This window comes from Canis aureus, chromosome 3 (assembly GCF_053574225.1).
Source record: "Canis aureus isolate CA01 chromosome 3, VMU_Caureus_v.1.0, whole genome shotgun sequence".
In the NCBI taxonomy this organism is placed as follows: domain Eukaryota; kingdom Metazoa; phylum Chordata; class Mammalia; order Carnivora; family Canidae; genus Canis; species Canis aureus.
The window spans coordinates 83,317,814-83,343,105 of NC_135613.1; the positions used below are offsets into that span (position 1 = coordinate 83,317,814).

At 52.8% G+C, this 25,292-nt stretch overlaps 1 protein-coding gene and 1 non-coding gene across 6 annotated transcripts in view; one reads left to right on the forward strand and one right to left on the reverse strand.

Moving 5' to 3' along the window:
• FLI1 (Fli-1 proto-oncogene, ETS transcription factor) overlaps window positions 1–25,292 on the forward strand; it is a 122,624-nt gene that overhangs the window by 59,029 nt on the left and 38,303 nt on the right. For 3 of the 5 annotated variants that reach the window (XM_077894154.1, XM_077894155.1, XM_077894153.1), the window contains 2 exons: window positions 11,544–11,755; window positions 21,251–21,405. In XM_077894154.1, coding sequence (XP_077750280.1) covers window positions 11,544–11,755; window positions 21,251–21,405 — 367 coding nt within the window. Of the gene's footprint in view, window positions 1–2,497; window positions 2,552–11,543; window positions 11,756–21,250; window positions 21,406–25,292 lie in introns of all 5 variants that reach the window. The other 2 variants (XM_077894152.1, XM_077894156.1) reach the window with 2 other exon arrangements.
• Window positions 20,195–20,267, reverse strand: TRNAK-CUU (transfer RNA lysine (anticodon CUU)). Its single transcript has one exon. It is a non-coding gene; the product is annotated as a tRNA-Lys (tRNA).

The window sequence follows — 25,292 nt, forward strand, 5'->3', positions numbered from 1 at the left end:
CCGTGGCTGGCACCCCCCGCCCAGCTCGGGCGCAGGAGGCCGGATGCCCCGCTCCCCGGGGTGGTGGTGCCCTCCCCCTGCTGCCGGGGTGCTCCGCGGGCCTAGCTGCAGGGGAGACAGCGAGGGGCCCCCGCCGGCGCACGTTTCCTCGTGGGCTTCCTGTGACTGGGAGGACACCGGTTGCCACGGAAACTGTCACACGAGGAAATTGTCAGATAAGATCGTAGCTTCTAGGAACAGGACCTCGAGGGGCTGTCGAGAAGGAGCGGTCAGCGGGAACGAGGAAGGGACGTGGGGCGCGGCTGTGAAGGAAAGCGGGCAAGTGTGGGGCGCCGGCTTCATCGAAGTCGCCCACGGGGCAGACACAGGACAGGAAACCCAGCCGGTGGCGGAGGGGCTGGCAGGGCATGCGGGGGCGTCGCTGCGCTTCCTCTCAGCTCTGGGGCTTTTATCCATCAGAAAAGGTCATCACTGCGTACCTACTGGGTGTCAGGAGCTGAGAGAGCAAGTAGGAGGGAAAACTAAGGGTAAGATGGGGGGGGGGCTTCTCTCCCTGGAGGGTGCCTCCAGCAGCCGACCTGGTTTGGGAACAAAAAAGGATGGGCAAGCTCTCGTGACCCCAGGCGTCAAAGAAGCACCCGAGGGCACCTGCCACCTTCACTTCCTCCTCTCCCCAGGGCCTGCAAACTTTGCACAAAGTGCCATTTCCACCCCTGCTGGGCAACTGTCTGCCCCTTGGGGGAGCCCATCCTTTCAGGTCTGAACGGCCTCACTGCCCCCCATCCCGTCCTCACACAGAGTCCCCTCTTGTCGCCACAGCCCAGGCTGAGATCCTCCCGGTCAGGCTACTGAGCCAGACCCAAGAGACAAGGAGGCCCCGAGGACACTGCCAAGCAACGGGACGGGGCAGGAGCTGTCCCCAGCGCCCAGGCTGTTCTGCAGACCCTGCGCAGGGTGAAAGGCAGACTTGGGGGGTCCCCTGCAGCCGCTGCCCTCAGAGGACACTGCTTCCACGCTTTCAGCTGTCTGCGGGCAGGGCAGTGTGGCCGCCCATCGTCGTCAGAGAGCATGACACATTGGTAGAAGACCGTTACGATTTTCCAGGAGCCAAGCGCTTAGGTAGTTTGCCCAAATGCACTCAGCCAGGAGGGCTCCGCGTTGCCCCAGCGTGGGACCCGTGGGACTGGGGCCTTTCATTGAAACCATTTAGAAGCAGCTCCCTGTGGGGGGAGGGGAGAGCCCAAGAGGCCCATTTCCTCTGCCCCTTTGCCTTTGACCCCTTCGGGGGCAAGCGCGCTCAAGGGTCCTCGCGGGGAGAGAGACTGCTCCCAGGCCAGGCCGGATGTCAGTGGTCCTCACTGGCCACCACCTCTGCAATGAGAGACCCCCACCCTCCAGGTCAGGGTGGGTACACGTGTGCCCCGGGCCTGGGGCGCCCACCCCTGGTTTTGGAGCAGGGTCCAGGGGGACCCGCGGTGCCAATCATTGAGCTGTTGGTCGTCCCTCGGGCCAGAGGAGGGAAAGGGGCCACTGGTGTGGAAGCGTTGCGGTGTTTGTGGCGCCTGGAACTGCCAGCCCTGTGAAATGAGGCCCAATAAAGTCCCGATGCAGTTGAGGAGTGAAATCAATACACAGGGAACTGCGCTGGTACATCTGGGTGTCCATCCCCGTCCTCCCCTGTCTGCTCCTCCCCCGTGGCGCCTGGGCTTCTGTGTTGCTGGTTGACAGCTGTCACCACCATAACCCTATCGGACCAGCGGGGGCTCAGTTTACCCCTCTCCGCCCCTTGGAACTGGCAGCAGAACGTGGGCTCCGGTTCACAGAGGAGAACATCCAAAGCTTCCTAACCCGAGCGGCCCTCCGCTTCCCATCCCCGTCCCCAGCTACCCCTCCGACACCATGGGGTCCACCCCAGGGGCCAGGTCACCCCCTACTATGGGAGAGGAGTGGAGCTTGACCCCCTGGGTGGTCAAAGGCAACCCACCCTACACCACAGGTCTTTGCTGGGCCTTCTGCTACCCCCACTGTCGTCGAGAAAATGCAGGCAGGAGAGCCGTCAGACCCATTGTAAAGAAACAGAAAGTAAAGCATACTATAAAGTGTTCCCGTCTTGGGGTTCAGACTAACCTTCTATCCCCTTCCTGTTAGTTTCCATATTCAGCACTTTTTTTCTTTTCAGCAGTAAAATCATTCTCTGTGGGAGGAGGATTTAACTTTGATGTTTAGAGATGCCCTTTAAATGTGGTTATGGTCAAAACAGTGACTGTGAAAACTCAAAGTCAACAGGCAAAGGTAGATACCATGGGAGAGCTGGAGAAGCATCTAATGGGGACCGTGATTAACACAAGGCCACAGCTCTGGATTCTGTTACACGGCATGCCTTTATAGAACACAGAGACCCTCTTCTCTGAACTCATTTAGACTCATTCCCTTAATTTATTAAACTCCATTAAATAAAGTACTTTCATCTGCAAAGGATTCTAATTCCATTTTCTAGGAACTTGGCTGGCTGCCTTTCCCTGGGTCGCCTGCTGCAGAAGCCCCCTCCCCAGTAAGTGAAGATTTAAGGGGGGGAGGGGGGAGAGAAGGAGTGGGAAGGGGGGAGGGGGGCAGAGAGTTCAATAAAATAACTTGAGAAAATGGGCGAAGCGCTCTGAGTTCCCGTGGCGGGTTTGGCTCTGTGGCACAGCCGAGGACTATAGTCACGGGGCTGGAAGGAGTTTGAGGGGCGAGCGTGAGTTTTGCAGTCGGGCTACCAGTGAGCGGTTCACTAGCTGAGAGACCTAAGGCATAGTAGAACCGCTTTAAGCCTCAATTTCCTTTTTAATAATATGAGGATCCTAATGAACCTCTTAAAATGCTTAAAAGAGGTAACAGTCGTACAAGTTCCTTGTGAGCTTCAGAGTATCAAATAGTGCCTGTTCCGTTTATTCTTTTAATTAAAAAAAAAAAAAAAAGTGGTCCTGGTTTGCTTTTTATTTGTTTGTTTTCTCGTTGTTGTTTAGGGGTCCTCGTACTAGGTGGTTATCAGGGGAGGTAGGCCCGAAGGCCGAGAGGGACTCTTCCTCACCGAGTGAACCTAGAGAGGCTCAGTTTCCCCATCTGGTTCATCCCGACGCCGATTCCCACAGCCAGGGTCAGAAACCTAGTGAAAAGGGTACGGGTTCAATCATCCTCCGCAGCCTTGGATCCGGGTTCTCTTGTTGCTGATTAAAGTGGTAGGAAATGTTCTGGTCCCTGAGGCTCCGTAAGAAGTTGTGCTGAAACTTAGCCACAGAAAACAACCATGATGCTCGTGAGCATGACCTTCATCTGAAGGCTCATCGCCCCGAGTCTGGAGGCCGATGCCGGCCGGTGGCTGGCGGCCTCGGGGTCCTCTCCGTGTGGGCCTCTCCAGGCATGTCGTTCCTCTGCGTGGGCTGGTTTGGGCTTCCTCGAGGCATGGTGGCTGCTTTCCGAGGCCTAGAGCCCCGAGACAGAACGAGAAGCAGGTGGAAGTCCTGCTGCCTTTTATCACCTGGCCTCGGAAGGCCCGCCACGTGACTCCTGCGACCTTCTGCTTGTTGAGGCAGTTATAAAGGCCCGGCTGGGCTCCAGCGGGCAGGGAAGTAGAGCCTGTCTGCTGACGGCGAGTGGCGGGGCTTGGCTATATCATCATGGCCCTTTTGGGAAAAGACAGCCCGGCAAATATGAGCGAGCACAAGGCAGCTCCAGCACCACACCGTGCACCCAGGGGTTTCCGCTTAATATCTGGTGACTGACTCATGCTTTCCATCTTCTTCTTTATTCAACCTGTCACAGAGCGTACCTTCTTTTCATTTTTTAAAAATTTATTTATTCATGAGAGACACAGAGAGAGAGGCAGAGACACAGGCAGAGGGAGAAGCAGGCTCCTTGCAGGGAGCCCGATGCGGGACTCGATCCCAGGACCCTGGGATCATGACCGGAGCCGAAGGTAGGCACTCAATCGCTGAGCCACCCAGGCATCCCAAGTTTACGTTCTTTTCATTTGGAGTTTTACCTTCTGTCCGTCTGCCCTCTGTGGGGCCGAAATAATGAGCGAGGAGTGGGTGCATGGCTGGCAATGAGAGAAGAGGCAGAGAAGCAAAAGGCTCGACCTAACTCACAGCTTTAGATATGACCACGGTACTTTAGATGTGACTGTGACGAGACCCCCCCCCCTCCCCTGCCCCCACCCCGAGCTGGATGGTCCCACTGCTGCAGAGCCCGCCGATTTTCGAAAACAGAGAAGTCAGAGCATTTTGCTTCCTACCTAGAATCTTGTCTGAATTTCATATGCTGTCTGGCTGACAAGAAAAGGGACTTCATGTCATTATGCAAAGAATGTAATAAAAAGCCAAAGCTGGTGTGCTTCCCTGCGGTGACCCAGAGATTAGCTTTCCAGAGGCCCGGTCTGGGACTCCGGCGGACCCGCTGAGCAGGGCAGCAGCAGGGAACTTGGGGTGGTTGCCTTTTTTTTTTTTTTTTTGGAGGGGTGGTTGCTTTTGACGGCCCTTGCACCCACCCAGCCAAGCTCATTGGCCACAGAGACGGGTACTCTAAGGGTTCTGGGCAGGGGAGAGGGAGCGTAAGGGGGAGGACACAAAGTAGAATTAGTGCTTTTTGGGGCCCCATGTCTTGGATCATTCCCTGTGCTTAGCATAAAAACTCAACCCAGCAGTAAGAATGAGCAAAGGACAGGGTCTCCCCTCCATGGTGGCGTCTGGTGCTTTTCCTCCTCTGACTCTTCTACGTGTATTCTTCTGGGGACCGGGCCACGGCAGAAATTTCTTTCATGTATTCCCAAATAGAATGCAGAGATGATCCAGGCATCATCTTAAACTTTTTTTTTTCCTCCCGCTACTCTGGGGGTTTTTCCATCTCTGTTTCAACAAAGCTTTTTCAGAGATGCAATTGTTTGCTCATCATTAATATCAGTCAGGCCATCATGTGGCAATGCTCTGACCACATCTCCCTATCACCCAACTGACGCGCACACGGAGAGTAACATTTGTCTTAATCTAAGGAAAACAAATTTGGGAAGATACATCTGCTAGTATTGAAGGAAGGAAGGAAGGAAGGAAGGAAGGAAGGAAGGAAGGAAGGAAGGAAGGAAGGAAGGAGAAAGAAAGAAATATATATATATATATTTATTGTATATCTATCTATATATATATATAGATGACAAATTCCAAAATAGGGAAGTTTTTTTATTAATGAATTCACAGACGCATATGGCATTTTTCTGATATTTCTCCCATATACGATGTACGATGTACGCGTGGCACTCCCAGTAGGTGGTAGCCACCTCTACTTTGATTAGCTCAGCACTAAATGGCTCTTCCCGTCACTTGCCTGGCTACTTAACAGAATGTTATCTGTGCCATCTAGAAGCCTGAATTCAGAAGCCAGAAAGAGAGGTTTTCGGGCTGCAATGAAACAACGTGCATGGTTTGAAAAATAGGAGTGGAAACACATTAGCGAAGCAGACTCTGTTCTCAAAACCCTCATGGAATTTGCATTTCAAAATCTTGCTATTATCTCCAAACCTGCTAATTTTGAACCTTAAGCAACTTCCGTTGAAATAACTCACCCAGGGGAGAAGAAGGTGTATCTCTGGCTTTATCTGCCTCCCCGCACCACCCCCCCCCCCCACTCCATCTCATGGCTCCCATGCAGAGGTCCCAATGCCAACTCCTGGCATCCAGATTCTTTTAGATTTGACTATTTCCCATATCCTAAGAACTTTAGACACTTGCTCTGGGAAATTCACTTGCAGTATCTCATTTGACCTTTATTCAATATCTGCCAGGTGAGGCACTGTCATTACCCTCATTCTATGGATAAGGAAATGAAGTTCGGAGAGTATAAATAAATCGCAGTAGGTGACGCACTAATGAGCAACTGATGGAGCTCAGATTGGGATTCGTCTCTTCCCAGCTCCAAAAATTGGGCTCTAAATTACAATAAACTCAGGAGTTGTCCTTGAGCACTCACGGTCTCCCTGGGAGGGGACCAGGCAGCCGACCTGAATTTGAACCCCAGATCACACTCACTTGCTGTGTCACCTGAGCGAATTCTTTCACTTCTCTGAATTGCCATGTTTCCAGCTGAAAAAAATAGAAGTAATAACAGTGCATCCCTCATAGAATTGCTAAGAGGATTAAATTAGATTACTCATATAAATAGGGCCTCACACCTAACAAATGCTACGCTAATTGTCTGCTATGACCTCTTTTCTTTTTTCTTTTTTATCAGTTCAACTTATTTATTTGTTTTTTTATGAATTTATTTTTTATTGGGGTTCAATTTGCCAACACATAGCATAACACCCAGTGCTCATCCCATCAAGTGCCCCCCTCAGTGCCCACCACCCAGTCACCCCCACCCCCCGCCCACCTCCCCTTCCACCACCCCTAGTTCGTTTCCCAGAGTTAGGAGTCTCTCATGTTCTGTCTCCCTTTCTGATATTTCCCACTCATTTTTTCTCCTTTCCCCTTTATTCCCTTTCACGATTTTTTATATTCCCCCAAATGAATATAGACCATATAATGTTTGTCCTTCTCTGATTGACTCATTTCACTCAGCATAATACCCTCCAGTTCCATCCACATCGAAGCAAATGGTGGGTATTTGTCTTTCTAATGGCTGAGTATATGACCTCTTTTAAATAATGAGACTGCAGGATATGTTAGAAGCGATGTTATAAGGCCCTTCATCCAAACTGGGTAAGGAGCATCCCATACCAAGACAGGTGCCCCATTGGCCCTATACCTCTGTTGGTTCCCTGGACCAGCAGGGGATCATGGGAAGGAAGGTTGACACAGTTTGGTCAACATTTCTGTGGGCAAATATGCCCATCCACTTAGCTCACAACTCCAGCTGCCACTCCAGGTAGTCGACCTTGTCTGAGCTCTCTGGCAAATGGGTCAAGTGGGGTGCTAATGTGCTTGGAGTCAAGGCACCGTGTGCCTCCCTCTGGGTCTAGGACTCAGTGGCTGAGGGACCAGAGCACCCTGAATTACAAGCCTCGTTGTCCCAGCAATCAGCAGAGCAAAGGAAAGATGCTTCTCAGAATATAATGATGACACCAATCCAGGGCTTCCTTTCCCAGTGACAGCTATTAGGGCAAAGAATTAACCCTGAAACAGGGGCCACACAGGGTTAGGGTGCCTATACCTTCTGTCTTCTTCACCTTGAAGCCAATTTTTATGTAGCGTGCTCAAAGCAACCCAGACTCAACCACCTTGTAAAGAATAACTTGTCTTTTGTGTCATGTCCAAAGTCAATAGAAAAAGTGAAGCTGTTCTGAACTGAAGGAACTTAGTTGCCCTAAGAATAGTTTGTGAATTTCATGAGGAAGGTCTCTCTAAACTCAGTTTCTCATCCAAAAATTAAATTCTTATCAAGTCATGAGCCAAAAGCTCTTGAAAACCGACAAGTCCTTCCTGCAAGGAGTTTTCGGTGTTAAGATTTTTATGTTTAAACTTCTAGAAGTGTTAAGAGTTTAAGTAAAAGTAAACAGCTTTATAAGACATACATAAAACAGCAAGAGCTGCACGTGTGTAAAACCTATAAGTATGTGATTGAAATGTCTGCCAGCTGAATAGCTTCTCACGTGATAAAAGCAGTAGCTTGGTGCCTACACCCACACCTGTTACCGCCCGGTGGCCCCCATGAGTCCCCAGCAGTGACATGATGCTCTCACACAAGTCTGCCGGCCACAGACACCCAGGGCCATGTTCTGTGCCCGCCCCTCCCTCTTGGCCTGTCCTCCTTTACTGCGCCCAGTGGCACCAAAGCAGTTTGGAGAAGGCTCCCCATCTTAAAGACAGAAGCATACTTGCCAGGGGTGTGGAATTGGGATTCTCCCATAGCTCCCAGCCTCCAATGACTAAAGGAGTGCTGTTTCCTTTCAGAGATGGTGAGAATGTTCTCATCCCCAATTTAATTGTCCACCAGGATCTTAAATCAGCCTGTTTGGGGTCCAGTCTGACCAAATCTATTATTCCCACTAAGTGGCCATCATCTCCGGCCTCCTGCCCTTAGGAGCTGCTCTCCTTCATCTCTCTCTTTCCAGCCTCCCCCAACCACAAATTCTTTTCTCCATGCTGTTATGGGGCAAGGGTGGGGGGAGCCCATTGCTTAGCAATTGCTTAGCAATGACTGGAAGTAGGAGAGAGAGTGAGAGTGAGAGAGAGAGAGAGAGAGGGCTTGTGCCTACCCAAGCAGTATTCTTACTGGGCTGTTAAAAGCTCAAATGAGTTAGAGTGAATTATCAGGGAAGGTTTCATGGGGTGAGGAAGATCTCATTTACCTTAGAAAATAGGGAGCATCAGATGCACATGCAGGTGGAAAGGACAAAGAAAGGGTGCCCACAGCCCAAGGCCAGACAAAGTGATGCAAGCCCCAACAGAGGGAGATAGTGGGAACAGGGGGCGTTGGGCAGGAGGTGCAGGAGGGGGAAAGTCATGAAACGTGAGGGTGGGTAAGGCTGTGTTGTGGGAAAGCAAGCGGCTGGCAGGAGATCTGCTGCGGTCCACATGGAGCGAGCTCTCGGAGGTTTGAGGCTGCGCCGTGGCAGGATGTATTTCCAACTTCCAAGGGAGCTGCAGCTGACCAGGGAATGTGCAAGGAGGGCTGAGGGAGGGCGGAGCGGGCCAGCGTGTAGTCGTGAGGGAAAGAGCCTGAAAAAGAAAGGCAATGGGACGCACACGTGCCTGGCCTGCTGGACGAAGACCGGTCAGGCAGGAGGGGCCAGACAGGTTCTGGAGGAAGCCAGGGTTCTCTGCTCCTGTGATATTACCACTTGGCTGGGGTCTCTTTTGATTGTGAACTATATTCCAAAATGAGTTCAAACAAGTGTTCTGCCCTTTACCACACAGCCACTTTATCCCGTCAGCTATTCGTTCTCATTTCCCCCAGAAGTCTCTCTATGGTCTGCCATCCAAGCCCCCAAATTTACCTTCTCTGTTTCTGTTGCCATCTTTGACTTGAACCTTGGTTTTGCCACCTGCTTGGTGCCCTTGGACTTGGAACCCTGCCTTCTCTTGCTTCCTGGCCCGCTCTCTTTAGGGATAGTGATGGGAGGGATCTTTCCTATTTCCTTAGGGCATCGCTATCCCCAGTCCCACCTCTTTTCCTTCAAATATTCCACCATTGCTTCCCCTGACCTCGAGGAAGGGAGATAAGATGTTCTTTAATTGGAAACTCCGAGATTTGTGCAGGATTGGCCAAGTATAAAGCCACTCTCCGCAGTAGAAGACGATACCCGATTCCTTACATGGTCTCTCTTTGCAGCAGGGTTGGTGAGCGTTCACCTTTATCATCAGAAGCACACTGATGGGTCCTAGGTGGGAATGTGTCTCTGCTCCTCATGTAGGACCCCCCTGGAATTTCAGGGACTCAGGCTCGACTCTCTGGAAGATTACAATGTCATGCTTTTCAAACTGGAACCATAACACCGAGGGCCTGGATGGCAACTCAAAACTGGTTTGGGACCTGGAGCCAGGTCTGCTCCCTAACAGGATGCGGAGGATGGGTCCAATAATGGAAAGACAGGGGTTCTAGGAAGCCCAGCTTTTATCTGAGCATGACTCAAGGGCACTTAAGTGAAACATGAAGAAGGATCCCAGCATCTCTTAGGTCTGAGTCAAGGGACACCTCTGGGGGGGGGGGGGGGACGTGAGCCTTTCGATATTGTTCAGGCAGCTCAGCTTTGAAACTGCCATCTCTGGCCGTATCTACACCATCCAAAGCCTTCTGGTGCAAGAGCAGACTTCCTGGAGCAGGTTCCAGTAATTCTTCCTCGATCCCAGCCGGAAACAGGCACAGAAGAGCCTTTTTCTTTGAAATCTGGCTGTCCTCCTTCTGGGGTGGAGAACGACCCTGGGAGAAACAGCGACAGTCGGCTGGTAGAGCGGACTGTCATTTTACAAGGTATAAGGAGGGCTTAAGCAAAGGGGCTGTGTTACGGCTGCCATCACCAAATTCCATGGACTGGGTGGCTTTAGCAACAGATTATTCTCTCACAGTTCTGGAGGCTGGAAGTGCAAGATAGGTTGCTGGCGGGCTCTGAGGGCGCTTCTCCTTGGCTTGCAGATGGCTTGCTGCCTCTCCTCATGGTGGGCTCTGGGTGTCCAGATATCCTCTTCCTATAAGGACACCAGTCAGATTGGATCAGGGCCCACTCGAAGAGCCTCATTTCAACTGCCTCACCTCCTTAAAGCCCCTTTCTCCAAATACAGCCAGATTCCGAGGTATTGGAGTTAGGGCTCTAACATGTGAATTTAAGGGAAAAGTAGCAAGTAGCCTAAGAAAACCTTCACTGGAACGCTAGGAATCATCATAGCTGACATCTGTCGGGTGGCAGTGGGTGCCAGAGACTGTTCTAAGCATTTTCTGTATATCATTCCATCTCATTTTCACAATTGCAGATTGTATAATTACCGATTATATAGATTATAAATTAATTCTGGGTTAGAGATCGTTCCCTTCTTTTCTGAAAGGCGGACAACTTACTTTGGTGTAATTATGCGATCTAGTGAACATCACACCCCAGTCTGTGGCCCGGGGCCTCTGTGATCTGATGTGAGCTGGAATAGTGGGAGCATCTTCTCGTGGTGCTTCGGCGGGTAGGAGGTCCCTGCAAAGTGCCAGGCTCCCTTGCGCAGTGCGGATCTCCGCAAGCCAGCCTTACACCAGGTGATGGGACAGGAGGCGTGGGCAGATTGAGAGTCTCTGCTGGATTCCCCCATCCACAGAGCTGGGCTTCTGCCCTCGTTCCTGGGCAAGCTGAATCATCAGAATTAAGACAGGAAGCTCTCATCTCCAGGAGCCAGGCAAGAAAGCATGACCGAGCACTGTCCCCAGGAGGCAGGCAGCCTCCCAACTGAGTCACGGATGTGTAAGATGCACCGCACGTCCTGGAGAACCCCCCTGCACAGTGCGGGGCAGTTTTTCAAGCTAGACACCTGTACCAAGCCTTTTCTCATTTAACCCACCTATCAGCTCTGAAAAAGCTATTCTTATTCCTGTTTACAGATAAGGAAACTGAAATTAGAAGCAGCCACAGCCCTGGGCCCCACCCTTCCCTAGAGTGACCTTGAGTTGGATGCTTAACCTTTCTGGGTGGGTCTTGCTGGCCTCACCTATAAAATCAAGGCTCACTTTCATATCCCCCTCCAGCCCGACTGCTCCGGCAAGCACCACCAGATCTCCGCACACACGCACACCGTGGACCCACTCCTCCTGGCCCCCTGCTCCCCGCCCTCCTTCCTACAGACCCAACAGTGAACACACGCCGAAGGCCCCCCCAGCCCCACTCCGCTGCCCCAAACCCCTCCTCACCCAGGGTAACCTGCTGAGAACCCAGTGAGTTTGCATACGGGTAAACTTGCCCCGGGAGTGTGAGTCAATCAGCAAGCCGGACTGGCCGCCTGGGGTAGCCCTGGGCCACCCTGCCAGCTCAGAAGGAGACTAGGTGAAGAGTGACATGAGGTGAACTGACACTGGGCTTTCCGTCTCCCTCTCTGACCCTCCAGGAGGCTCTGTCGGTGGTGAGCGACGACCAGTCCCTCTTCGACTCTGCCTACGGAGCGGCGGCCCATCTCCCCAAGGCTGACATGACCGCCTCAGGGAGCCCTGACTATGGCCAGCCCCACAAAATCAACCCCCTCCCACCGCAGCAGGAGTGGATTAATCAGCCGGTGAGGGTCAATGTCAAGCGGGAGTATGACCACATGAATGGATCCAGGTAAGCCCGCCAGGCCTGCGCTGCTCCTAGGGGTGGGCACGGCCGGCTGCCAGGTGCGGGGCTGCGGAGGCTCGAGGCATGCTTGCTCCCCAGGTATCTGAGTCAAGCAGATCTGACCTAAGTGGCCTCTGGCCCTCAGGGTGTCTACAGCAGGTGGGAGCTCTGGTGCTGGGCTGGGGAGCCTGAGTCAGTCCCTAGAGAGTTGAGATGAAAGGCTGGGGGTTGAGCAGGGCCAGGAAAGCCCATCTGGCTCTCTGCGCCTTGGTACAGCCCTCAAAGGCCAGGTCAGAATCAGGCTCGTGGCCCTATGCAGACACTCTGGAACACCTATTTTGTGTCAGGCCTGGGTGGAGTCCCTCTTGGGGGTAACTTAGTGACGACATACCTTACCTGTCCTGTTGAAGATACTTGACCTCTCTGGGTCGGTCTCAAAGATGACCAAACCATCCGTGCAGTAAAAGTTGAGAAGTGAGAACAAAGACGATCACATCTACAGGCTTCCTGTGCCAGGGAGGACGCATCACACTTGGGAGGTGTATTAGAAACTGGTGGTGCCCAGGGCAGTAAGACTTTCCTCATGGAAACAGGGAGGAGAGCCCAAGCAAAGAAGCATCACAGGAGCAAGGAAGGGCACACCTGGAGGGTGGGTAGCCCACGTTTCACTCCCGGCTGTGCCCTCGGACGAGCTATTTAGCTGTCTGAGCTCCAGCTTCCTCCTTTCTGAACCGGGGGCTGGAGGATTTGCTCCTTCACAGGCCTGTTTGGTTGACTCTGATGCGGTGGAGGGAGGACCCAGGGCAGTGCCTAGGACGCAGAAAGTGCTCGATAGTGATCTCGATCGTCCTGAGCCAAGGCTTAAAAGAGAGAAAACATGAGTCTTATTTGTGGACTTCAGGCCAGCCAATGGGCCTACAGCACAAGGAGATAAAAATGGAAATTAAAAGAGGGCTCTGGGGGATCCCTGGGTGGCTCAGCAGTTGAGCGCTTGCCTTTGCCCCAGGGTGTGATCGGGGAGACCCGGGATCGAGTCCCGCATCGGGCTTCATGCATGAGCCTGCTTCTCCCTTTGCCTGTGTCTCTGCCTCTCTCTCTCTCTCTCTCTCATGAATAAATAAAAGTTTTTTAAAAATTTTAAAAGAAAAAAAAAGGGGGCTCTGAATGGCATGCTTAGAAAATACAGGATTTATTCCACATGCAGATACCGACCTGAAGCATAAACTTGACGCGTAACATCTTCAGAGCTTGGTTTACAGAGTTGTGTACAGAGGGTGGGCGGGGAAGGAAGTGTCAGAAAGAGAAGACATTAGTGAAATATCCCACTAAGAAATTATCAAGTTCTTATTCAAGTGATGGTAATGATCAGGGAAATCAGAAGGAATAGATACAAGAAGGACACAGCAAAGGGATAATGAGTGGGCCTCAGGTGGACAAATATTGAAGTCTATGGGGGAGCGGGGACAGAGGGTATATGAGAGGAGAGAGTAAAAAAAAAATGGCTTGAGCTTGCATGTTTTTGGGAAGGATGGTGCGGTTAGCCACGGGAGGTAGGAAAGGAAATGCTTTGAGAAGAGATGTCAATGTTCCCTCTGAGGTCCCTGTGAGCAATCAGTAGGACATCCAGATAAAAATGTCTACTGGGCCTTGGAAACTGAAGCAGAGATAATATTTGGGGGCTGGAACCTAGGTTTGGGCATCATCTCTAAAGAGCTGTCACTAAGGGTGGGTGAGGTCACCAAGGAACCGAGTCTAGAGGAGCCAACAGAAGGGGGTGAGCGTGCAGCTGGGAAGGAGACCTCCCCCAGACAACTCTTGGTCCCAGACCTGCCTGTGGGAACACCCAGCCCTACCACATCTCAGCCCCACTAACCAGAACCAGCCACTGGGATCCCAGCCACCGTCCCAGAGTCTAGCAGTTGATGAAGGCCTCGAGGTTCTAAGCCAGGAGCCTCTCACATGAGCGTCTCTCCACAAAGATAATAAAGATAATGAGGTCCTCACCGTGTAGGGAGGGTATCACTTGCTAAATGTTTTTCTCCATATTATCTTATCATTTGCTCCCCACTGTGATCCTAGGAGATAAATGTTGCAATTACATTTTGATGTTTAAAGGCAGAGAGGGTTTGGGGGCAGGGGGTTGGCAGACGCCTCGCGTAAGGATTTAGAGGAGGCACAGCTGGCATGGGCTCTCGGGCCCCTCCCTCCCCACCTGTACATCGTGCTTTGGGGCTCATGGTCCAGTTTCTGCCCCCACCCAACCTGGCAGTGCCTCCCAAACTGGCCCGACCCCAGGACGGACCTTCCTGATGCCTATCGAAAATCCAGATTCCACGCTTGGAGTGGGTTTGGTCTGTCGGAGCCTGAATCCCCTGCAGGCCCACCCCAAGCCAGACCAGCAGCTCCTGCCCTTCTAGGGCCACCTCAGTAGCACCCTGTTCTCCCCACTTCTGTTTGCCTTCCTGAAGTTTGTTCTTCAGACAGTGGCTAAAACCAACCCTTTTATATATTTTATTTTTTTATAAAGTCTTCTTTTTTCTTTTTCTTGTAAGATTATTTATTTATGAGAGAGAGAGCACGCACAGAGGGAGAGGGAGAAGCAGACTCCTCACTAAGCAGGGAGCCCGATGCGGGACTCGATCCCGGGACTCCGGGATGGTGACCTTAGCCGAAGGCAGATGCTCAACCAACTGAGCCTCCCAGGTGCCCCCAGAGTCAGCCTTTCAGAATATTTAACTCTTGCTCCAAATCCTTTAATAGCTTGTGACAAAATCTAAAGTCCTCCCTATGCCCGCCCCCCATCCCTATGAAACCCTTTTTATCCTTCCTGTCTCACTCCTTCCTTCTGCATCAGCCACATAAGACTCTGGACCCCAAGCACACTCCTGCCTCAGAGTCTCCTGCCTGCAGTCCTCCTTTCTGGAACATTCCTACCCTGTCTAGGCATGTGACTCTCTCTCCTGCTTGTTCCAGGTCTCTGCCTGAATGTCACCCTCCCAGAGGCCTTCCCTGACCGGGGCACCCATCACTCTGGACCTTGCTTAGATTTTTCTTAGTCCTTCCTGGTCAATCACATCCCTCTCTACTATGCAGGCAAGGCCCTATTTTGTTTACCGAGCAGTGCCCGGCACATGGTAGGTGCTCAATAAATAGTCATGAAATGAATAAGCAGATGGAGGCACGGCTACCCAGCCTCAAAGGTGAAGATGCCTGTTCAAAGCCACATAGGTCATGGGTGTATATAGTCCACCAAAGTGTGTGGACATCGCCTCGGCAAGAGCCTGGGTTTGCGCTCCGGGGAGGCTGCACTTAGGAGCTGACCGCTGTCTCCCCAGGAGAGCACTCCCCGCGTACGAATCCTGGGCAAAGAGGGCCCCCCAAGGAAAGCAGCTTTCAGAACCCGCTTGCCAGCCGTCCCTGGCTGCAGTCAGAGCAGCAGGCAGCTGGAGGAGAGCTGTGTGAACGCCCCCAGGGAGCAGATGTGGCAGTTACGTGGCTCTGGTTGCACAGAGCAGCCCCTGCTTTTGATTTGCCTGTCCTGACCCAGAGCCTCTGCAGGTGACGCGGCAGGTTCAGAAAGACAGCGCATTCTCACCCACCTGGGGAAACAAAGAAGACCCAGTGGGCTCTCAGAAATATTCTCCAAGAGCTCACACGTAGGCCACCGGCCTGGTGGGCAGCAGGGAGCAAGGGTTCTCAGAAAAATGACTTTGCTGAGGATGAGTCTATCATTTGGCCATACAAAAAAAAAAAAAAAAAAGACACTATGAGGAAGATGCCAGGCAATTCAAATCTCTCATCGTGGACACTGTGCGTCCCCTAACCCCCTGAGTATTATTGAAATGGCCCCATTGAGTAGAAAGAATTCCTAACTTCAGGTGGGAAAACCAAAGCAGAGAATCTCTCTCATTTGGGGTCTCCTGGCTCATGGACTAGATTGGTGGCATCCAATGCAGCACACGTTGCTTGTGAGCACTTGAAATGTGGCTAATCCAAAACCGACACGTGCTCGAAATGTAGGATGCACACCGGACTTCGAAGAGTGTGGGGGGGAGAAAACAAAGTAAAATAGCTCATTGGTTATTTTCATATTGATGATGTTGAAACGATCGTTTCTTTTGGCTGCGTGATCACTTCTTTTGGATAATTTTCTTTGGGCTGTAGTGAGTTAACATACTAATATATTCTAATATATTTTAAAATTCATTTCACCTGGGTTGCTTGAAAAATGTGGCTGCTAGAAAACTGAAAATTACGTAGGTGGGCTCACATTGTGCTTCAAACTGGACGCCACCGGGCCGGGACGCTTTGGACCGTCCCACGCTTCGCGGTGCAGGTGCATCTCTCCGTGTCCTCTGATAGCTTGGGTTTCTGAGTTGGTTCATGCTTATTAGAGACCCTGTAGATATTTGTGTCTCTGGAGGAGGTATTCTCTGTGCCTAAAAGCTACAAAGCCCCTCTCGCTTTTTAACCCCACTATTAAGTCACTTGGACCAGGGGCGCAGGGTCACGTGGGGAGACTGAGGTCTGGCGAGCTCAGAGAAAGCCCCGCTTGCCCATGTTGTGGGAGGCTTGCTGCCTTTCTCCAGCTCTTCGTGTCATGGTTGAATGTGTTAGGTGAGTTGTTCTGGGAACAGCGTGGCCCAAAGGCTCTGTGATGTATGGAGACTTCAGCGACTTGACCCCAGGCTGTGGTCTGCAAATAACTCAGCTGTATCCCGCCTCGCCCTCAGGGATTGGGGAAAACATCTCGTGATAGAAAGAGTTATTATTTTGTGGGGGGGAAATGCAAGGACCCGCTCGCCTTGTGTGCCTGGCATGCAGGATCTGAGTCAGCATGGCTCTACCCCAGACTCCCTAGCACTGGGCAGCGGGCTCTGGATGTTCCTAGGGGACGTGTAGGGACTTCACAGGGCCATCAGCCCCACACACCCTGGAACTTCTGCCTCTGATTGCAAAGCAGCTCCCCAGGTGCGCCCTTCGGTTCTGCCCTTGCAGTAAAGAGCATGTCCCGAACCACCTGGGGGGAAGCCACCCTTGGGGTTCTGGAGAAGCTGTGAGCACCTAGTATGGAAGGAGATGAAAATACCTATGGGATTAGGGCAAATGGCTATAATATGGGTGATTTTCTTTCCTTTCCTTGGTATTTGCTTTAATTTCTTGCATATTCCTCTTTTTTAAAGGTTTTGTTTATTTCAGAAAGAGAAAGAGTGTGTGGGGGGGGAGCATGAGTAAGGGGAGGAGCAGAGGGAAAGGGAGAAGCAGGCTCCCCGCTGAGCAGGGAACCCCACCCACAGGGTTTGATCCCGGGACCCTGGGATCATGACGTGAGCCAGAGGCCGACGCTTAACCAACTGAGCCACCCGGCTGCCCCGCATATTCCTTTTTAAAAACAACAAGTCATAGGCACACATCTAGTCACAGATCCTATAGAAATCTTAAAGACAACACGGATTCGCTCAGCTGATAAGTGTGTACATTGCACGGAAGACACACGTGACAGGTCCTACTGCAGCTGTGTGTCCTGGGTGGCCCTTGCGCGTTTGCGTGAGCCACGTGATTACAGGGAATCCACTGGACGCCAGCGCGGGCTGCACGCGTGTGGATCTGGGTGGCGCGTCCTGATCCCTGGGGGCTGAGAGAGGCGGTGGGGGAGACGCCTGTTAGAGGCTAACGTATCGGGGTCACCTTGGGAATGGTCTTCGTAATCTTCGCTCACCCAAATACCCACGATTTCTCACCTTGTTTTAAACTGCTGAACACTTTGCAAGGCACTCTTGGAAACCGCTGGCGGTATTTTTAAAGCAGTGCTCCCCGAACGTCCAAAAATAGAACCAGAGGAATAAAAAGCTTCCGTCGCCCCACGGTGAGAGTAGAGGAAAGCGGTGCCAGGTCCATGTGCCCTTGCTGTGGCCTCTCCTGCCGTGGCTTCCTGCGCCCGGACGGCGAGATGCCCTGAGCTACATTCTTGGAACCGGCACCTCCTCCCGCGCCCTGCGGCCGCCGCGCCCGGGCCCTTGTCACCTGTCCCGGGGCTCTCAGCTGCCCGCGGGCCCGGCCCCACACTCCCGAGTGCCCGTCTCAAGACAAACCAGCAGCAGCGCAGGCAAAGCTGAATGACAAGGCCTCTTCCCCTCCATCCGCGCTCCCCCCTCCTTGTCACTGGGCCTCTCCACGGTGCAGCTGCCTCATTAAAGCGCAGCCCTGGGGTTGGCCTTCACCTGTGCCCACCGGAGCGGTGCTGTCAGGGCGGAGGGGCCTGGGACCCCGCACTGGGCCTTATTCCAGAGGGGGGCCACCTGAGAGCAGGCGGCCGGACTCATGCCTTGGCGGCGGGGGGCCCGGGTGCCTGCACAGGTGCTGGAGGAGGCAGAGACAGGGAACCTCCGTGGGACGGGACACGCGGGGGTGCCAGCTACCCTACGGCCCCCTGCGAGCCCTGGGCCCGACCGTGGTCCCTGTGTCCCCCTCCGGGAGCTGGCCGATCCTGTGACCTGGGCGCCCCCCTTCCCGGCAGGTGCCTGTCTCACCTTGGTGCTCGTGGCTCCTCTTTCCACCGGGTCACCCACCAGGTGGCTTTTCCCTAACGTTTCCTCTTTTCAGCCCGACCCCACTGCAGGTGCCTATGGGACAGAGACTGACTCCTCTCTGGCCGCTCCCGAGGCTCTGACCTTTCACTTCTGCATGGTGAGGGGTCAGCTTTCAGCTCAGAACCCGCCAGAGGCCCAGCGACAGGGGAAAGCATTTTCCCAATCCTGTCTCCCTGATGCTCCCAATGGGGAGCACCCCCTTTTCCAAAATCACTCCCACCTCCAGGTGGATGCCGCTCCGGTCCCTGGAAGTCTCCTCCCTGCCCCAAGGCCCTTGCACTCCCGGCCTCCGCCAGAGGAAGTGTGCGCTCTGGCCACCCCACCCTCTGCCCCACGGGGTTCCGGCCAATGAAAACGCTGCTCCCTTGGTTGAAGGCCAACTTAATCCTCCAAACTCCTGCTGCACTTGGGTTGTTTCACAATGGACAAGTATGTTGGGAAGGGCTGCCAGGCCCGGACGGCGTGTGTGCGCGTGTGCATGTGCATGTACGTGTGCATGCATGCATGTCTGTGTGGACGTGTACACACGTGTGTGCTCAGGCGTGCTCCTGTGGTTAGCAGCGAGGCAGCCGGGGGCGGGGGGCCGGGCCCAGACCCCGCAGCGGGGCTCGCCGGGCGGCCTCATGGCAGGCCAGGGCCCCCAACAGCAGAAGCCAGAGGGCCCAACTGGTGAAAAGCCCTGATGTGCTACTGCCGCCCCTCAGACTGCCATGGGGACATTAAACCTTCAACAATCTGGGGCTCTGACGGCTGGTTCTTGGTTCTCTGCCTGGAAAAACAGTAGGCGAATAGTAAAACCTTAAATTCTAACATGTGTAAGTTATACATCTTATTTTCATTTTCAGCCCATGTTCCCCTCTGTAAGACATCAGGAAAAAATTACCGTCTGACTTCTAATATCTCAGTGGACCATTTATCTCCCGGCTATGATAAGTGATCTTCAATATTTTTTTCCTTTCAGATTAAGAAACAAATTCATTTAATTGTCTTTATTGGATGGGCTCCGGCCCCCCTGCCCGGCCTGGGCCCCCGCCACCCCCCTCCACCCCCGGGGCTGCTCCTCCCTGCCTCTGGAGGTGCCGCCACCAGCCGCGGGATGGGCGAGGCCCTATCTGGCTCGCCCTGGCTCCTTAAGTCCTCATGATGGTTGGTCCCTGCCCAGAGCAGGGCCGGGAGGGCAGCGGCCAGGACTTTGGGAAGCCTGCAGTCTTTCTGTGGCCTAAGGTTGGGCCGCTGTAATCTGAACCTTATCTGAACTCCTTGGTCTGAAGGCCTGGTTTGGAGCTCTTGAGAGAACTGGCTGTCTCCCAGGTCTGATGCTTCCTGCACTGTGCAACCACGGCTGCAACCTCTCCGGGGCCTTGCAGTCGTCCCCTTTGGTCCTGCTGCTGCTGCCACCGCTGCAGTGGCTGACCAGGAGCTGGGGCAGGGAGCGATGGCACTTCCCCCAGGCCCCTGGGAGGGCCCATGACGCTGGGCTGGGGCGGATGGGGAGCGTCTTCCCAGCCTGCTCTTGTGAACCTGGTGGCCGCAAGTGGGGTGTCAGCTTAGATCCCCAGATAGCTGCTCGTGGCTGGCCCACTGCCGGGGAGCGGCCTCTGTGAACCCAGGCTGCACAGTGCCAGGTGCCAACTGGGCTACGTACATCAAGACAGGGTTGGATGATTTGTCCCTTCTGCACTTCCTTATGGTTCTTCTGTGAGTGTGGTGGCCAGGGCTGCAGCGTGCCACAAGAGCCACAACCGCGCTGGCAGCCTGAAGGTCTTGAATTCTATTCCTTCTTCATGCAGCAGCCAGCTCGTTTGCATGCATGTGTGTGTGTGTGTGCATGTGTGTGTGTTTAAAGTAGACTCTCTGCCCAGCGTGGGGCTTGAACTCAGGACTCCGAGATCAAGAGTCACATGCTCTACCAACTGAGCCAGCTGGGCGTGCCTGCGTGTGTGTGTGTGTGTGTGTGTGTGTGTGTGTGTGTGTGTGTGTCTTTTTTTTTTTTTAAGATTTTATTTATTTATTTATGAGAGACAGAGAGAGAGAGAAAGAGAGAGGCAGAGACACAGACAGAGGGAGAAGCAGGCTCCATGCAGGGAGCCTGACTTGGGACTCAAATGTGGGTCTCCAGGATCACGCCCTGGGCCAAAGGCAGGCGCTAAACTGCTGCGCCACCCAGGGATCCCCACTGCGTGTGCATGTTTTGATTAGGAAAGCTTAACACCAAAGACCCGAGTCCTGCTTCCACTTTCGCAAGCTGTGTGACCCTGGGCCAGTCACTCCCCTCCCCGTTTCCTTAAGCAGAAAGAGGAGATAGGAACCCTTGCCACGGCTACCTTGGAGGGGGTGCTGGGCAGCTCAGATAGAATGGTGTCCGAGACGTGCGTTAAAAGCCTATCCATGCAACAGACACAGTTCACTCGGCGGACCCTGATCACTCACCTCCTCTGTCGGGCACCACATAGCGCATGGAGGTTTGAAGGAGAGAGGAAACCCCCCACCCAGCCAGGGGAAGAGCCCCCGCCACCCCAACAGTCCCCCGACGTGACCCGTGCTGGAACCGAGGCAGACACAGAGCGCCGAGGGGGTGCGAGGCCTACCTGGGGGCCCGGTGCTTGTTGCCTGGCGACCAGGCTAAAAATGTCAGCCGCAGTCAGATTGGGAGGGCTGCGACACCATCCTGGGAAGTCCAGACTGTAGTCTGAGGCCACTGAGGAACTGCCAGAAGTTTCTGAGTGCCGTAATTATAGGATTGGGCTGGGATTTGGAGAAGACTCTGGTGGTGGCGTGGAGGAGAGAAATAAGGCGGCGGCGGCGTTACCCCGAGTGGGGCTGGGAGCCGGCGCCTCGGTCGTCTGCCCACACTGGGCTGATGGCAGCTGCAGTGATGACTTCCTCTGGGCTTTGTGTCCTCTCGCTCCAGGGAGTCTCCGGTGGACTGCAGTGTTAGCAAATGCAGCAAGCTAGTTGGCGGAAGCGAGTCCAACGCCATGAACTACAACAGCTACATGGACGAGAAGAACGGCCCCCCTCCTCCCAACATGACCACCAACGAGAGGAGGGTCATCGTCCCTGCAGGTACTTGGGGATCCAGGTTGCCGCCTGGCACCCGTGTCCTCACTTTTCCGGGCTAGGAGTCGGAGGGCAGGCTTGTCCCAGGGGGCATCTAGACCTTTACCTGGTACCCCCTTCCCTAGGGGAGTGCTTACTTAGGAAAGCCACATCCCCCACCTTCCTTCCAACCGTCCTGCAAGGTAGCGTCCCCAGTGTCACCAGAACCCTAACGTGCAGGTACCAGAAGTCCACCCTCTAACAGGTCACGACACAGACTCTCCCCCAGGGGCCTGGGACCACAGGATGAGGCCTGCAAAGAGGGCAGAGGCAAGGCCGTCTGAATCCAAAACGAGTCCCAGGAACTCCTGACGGGCCCGCCCTCGCCTTTAAGGAGAAGAGTGGCTACCGAGGTCTGACATGTCCATCAGGCATGCACTTCCTGGCATCTGCAGGGTCCCACCTTTCCAAAATTACAGCCAGCTCTTTCAGTTTCAAAATAGAAAGAACTATATTTAACAAATGGAGCGCCTTAACGTGTGCAGCAAGTTATGTCATTATGTAAAAATAGCCTATTTTTCCTAGGTATTGGTGCTGTTGGTTACAGAAAATAAAATCATTGTGTTCGAGCCTTCAGTCCACTGGCTGGATGCTCCGCCTCGGCTCAGCAGGCTCAGCAGCCTGGGCAGAAAGGGGGCTTGAAAACTGCAACGTGTGGAGTTGGTGGAGGGAGCGAGAACGTCCAAATCTGAAAGTGAATTACAGGGCAGGGATCAAAACTAATCTTACCAAAATACCATGACCAAAAAGGCAAAAGCCCTTCCCCTTGGAAAAGTGTAAATGCCGTTGTGTCCGAGGGCAAAGGATTAGACAACGCAAAGGAATTTATTTGTTGGTCTAGAAAGCATGGTTTTGCAGTGAGGCTCTCCTTCCGACGCCTTGTGTATTTATGTTCCACGGGAGGCTGGGCCTCGCCATCTCCGAGGGCTGCAGCCGCGTCCCTGCGTTCTGGGCCAAATTCAAGATGGCGGTGGGGGTGCCAGGTGTGGAGCCAGTGAGGAGGGGAAGCTGGGCTCCTGGGAACTTCTCCGTGCCCTGTAGGACTTGAAAAGAATGTGGAGTTTCCTTCTTCCAGGAGCGCATGACTTCACAGTGGAAAAAGGAGAATAGCTCCCATTCCCTGAGCGCACCCTCTGGATGTCAGGCGCCACGTGCGCTCTCTACGTTACATTACTTATGTCATTTAGCGTTTGATCTCCTCCCTCCCTCAGGACAGCAGGGAGCCTTAGCTCAGGTGCATTTTTAGGGTCCAAGAAAACCAGAAAACTGTGTTTCTTCCCTCTTGTCAGAGAAGCAGACGATGAAACAGTAGTAAAGCTGACACGGTGGGAACCTCCTTGTTCTCCCCTGAGCAAAGCCAAGGCTCACCAGGCCTTCACCCATCTGGCCCCAGATGGCCCTGCTTGGCCGAACAGTGGCCAGCTTGGGAGGCAGTCATGAGCACTCAAGATTTAAGGGATCAGAGATTCTCTCTGAACCAGATGTCGATAACCATCTAATTTCCGTAGTCACTCTGGGGAGGTGAGAGGGGGCAGACATGGCCAGACTGCTCGGTTGACCCTTCAACCCTGAATCGGCGTTGAAATACTTTCAAAAGGAATATCAAAATGTCAGTCCTCAGTGGACCAAGGTAACCATGGCAGTAATCCCGATAATAGCGTAGATTCATATCAAAGGGTTTTTAAAGCATTTCTTATAAGGAGTTCACTAGCTATGGATTTACTTCATTCTCCTACCTGTGGTGAGATCTTTAAACATTATCCTCGGACATTTTGGCTTCCTCCAGGCCAGCCTCCTTGGACGTGAGGGGAAGTCTCATTTGGGCGAGTCCGCAAATCAAGGCAGTAAAACATTTGTCGAACAACTGATTGAATTTATGGTGGGATTTTAAGACAAGTATAAACGAGGGCCCTGGTTAATCACCAGTTTCAGGTTCAGATGGGAAGAAATGAGGACTAAATCATCCAGGAAATACATTTGGAAGAGTTTAGCATGATCCAGAGTGGAAGATTTACAATTCATTGTGCTGTAAAGGAAGAGAAAGAATATTGTGATAGAGCCCAAAGCAAGAGAGGAAATAATAAAACAAATTAAATATATGGTGTAAAATTGAATTCGAGGCCTCACATACTAAAAGTGAGGAATTAGGAAAAGCAAAGGAGATCAGACGACATAAAACGCTCTGTAACCCAGGCCCCACCTGTGCCATTCTTCTTTAGAATTCCAAAATGGTGCAAACTATTTCCATTTACCAATGGTCCGTGCCTCATTGTTTCTGGAAGAATAAAAGAAAAAAAAAACTAACCAAGAAATTTATCTGAGAGAGAGAGAGAGAGAGAGAGAGAGATGCATATAGACATTAGGAGGAGCTCTGCTGTTGGGCGTAATAGCAGAGCAAGTCACAGGTGAGTTAAGGCAGGATCCTGAAAAGGTGAGAGGAGGGGCTTCAGGTCAGGGGGACCCACCCCCTCAACTAAGTGAAGTCCTAGGAAGACTTAAGTTTGAGCTAGGGACTTACCCTTTCAGAACTCCGTTTTCTGTCATGAAGTGAAGGTGAAAGCCATTTCACTGGGTTTTCTAGCTACGTGGAAAATGGGACACGTAGCTGGCACATAGTAGGCACCCCAGATCTGGACCATTAGGAGCAACCGGGTACCGGTTGTTGGCCTGACCTTCGGCAGCAGTTACCTCTTAGAAGGCGAGGGAGGAGGCTGAGAAGCAGCACAGATATTCCTACCAAGGAAACATGCTAATCAAGCAGGCCCAGTAGAAGCTGGGGGTTGACGGACAACAACGTACAATGTCAAGTCTCCTCCCCTCTCCCGGGAAGCCTCCCAGGACTCTCCAAGTTCACACTATTTCCCTCCGCCCCTGATTCCTTCAGCTACCACCACAAAATCTGTTGCTTAATCCTGTGGTTTCCCACCTACATGTTTCACACATGTAGATCTTTCATGTGGCCAAGAGCCATAGTTTTCCTGTAGGGTGGCCATATCTAAGGTGTTCATTGGATTTGCTAATAATTGGTTGCCAAGGAGAGAGATGGCTTCCAGCCTGTGATACGTGATGAGATACAAGTGCTCTACCTGCTGTGGAATTTGCTGGAACTCATCACCAGCACTCAGAGTATTACACACACCCCCTCTCCCCCCCACAACCCCCCTCCCCAGCTGAAAAGTTGCTGTGAGGGTCCGGGCTGGCGATGACCTCAATCATTCCATTATTTATGTTCACTCAAAGGCCTGAAAGGTTTTCTCCCTCCAATACTGTTTTTTTTTTTTCTTTTTCATCTTTGGAGACTTAAATATCATAAAAATGTTTTGGGGATGACCTGGTAGAAATTTCAGAGCAGCTGTCTCCACAAGGAGAAAACCCAGGTTGGATTTATGTCCGAGGCTAACGCCACTGGGTTTTCCAACCGTACAGACGGAAGAGCGTGCACATGTGTCGTCTCGTGTCACCATCCCAGAGAGCCCCGTTCCTCCGTGAAATCCTTCATGTTAAAAAAAAAGAAAGAAATCCTTCATGTTCTGAAGATACAGATGGTTTCCCTTTCCAGAAACTTTGGTCCCCGGGCCCGTGGCAATGTGTATACTTTCATTTTGATGCCACCCTTTTTCAGGCAAAGGTTTTAATTGCCCTCCAAAAACTTTAAGGGGAACATCCTGTCAGGATGCCTAGGGAGACATCTAAGAGCCTCCCCAGAGCGCTAAGTGGTTTCGGCAGGGCCAGATGTGGAGGAGCCAGATGGGAGCTCTAGGAGGACCATCTGGGAGGGAACCCACTTTCCCACCAGGGGACAGAGGGAGGGAGGGAGCCAGAGAGGGGTGCGGGGCAGGAGGAGGGGTGGGGAC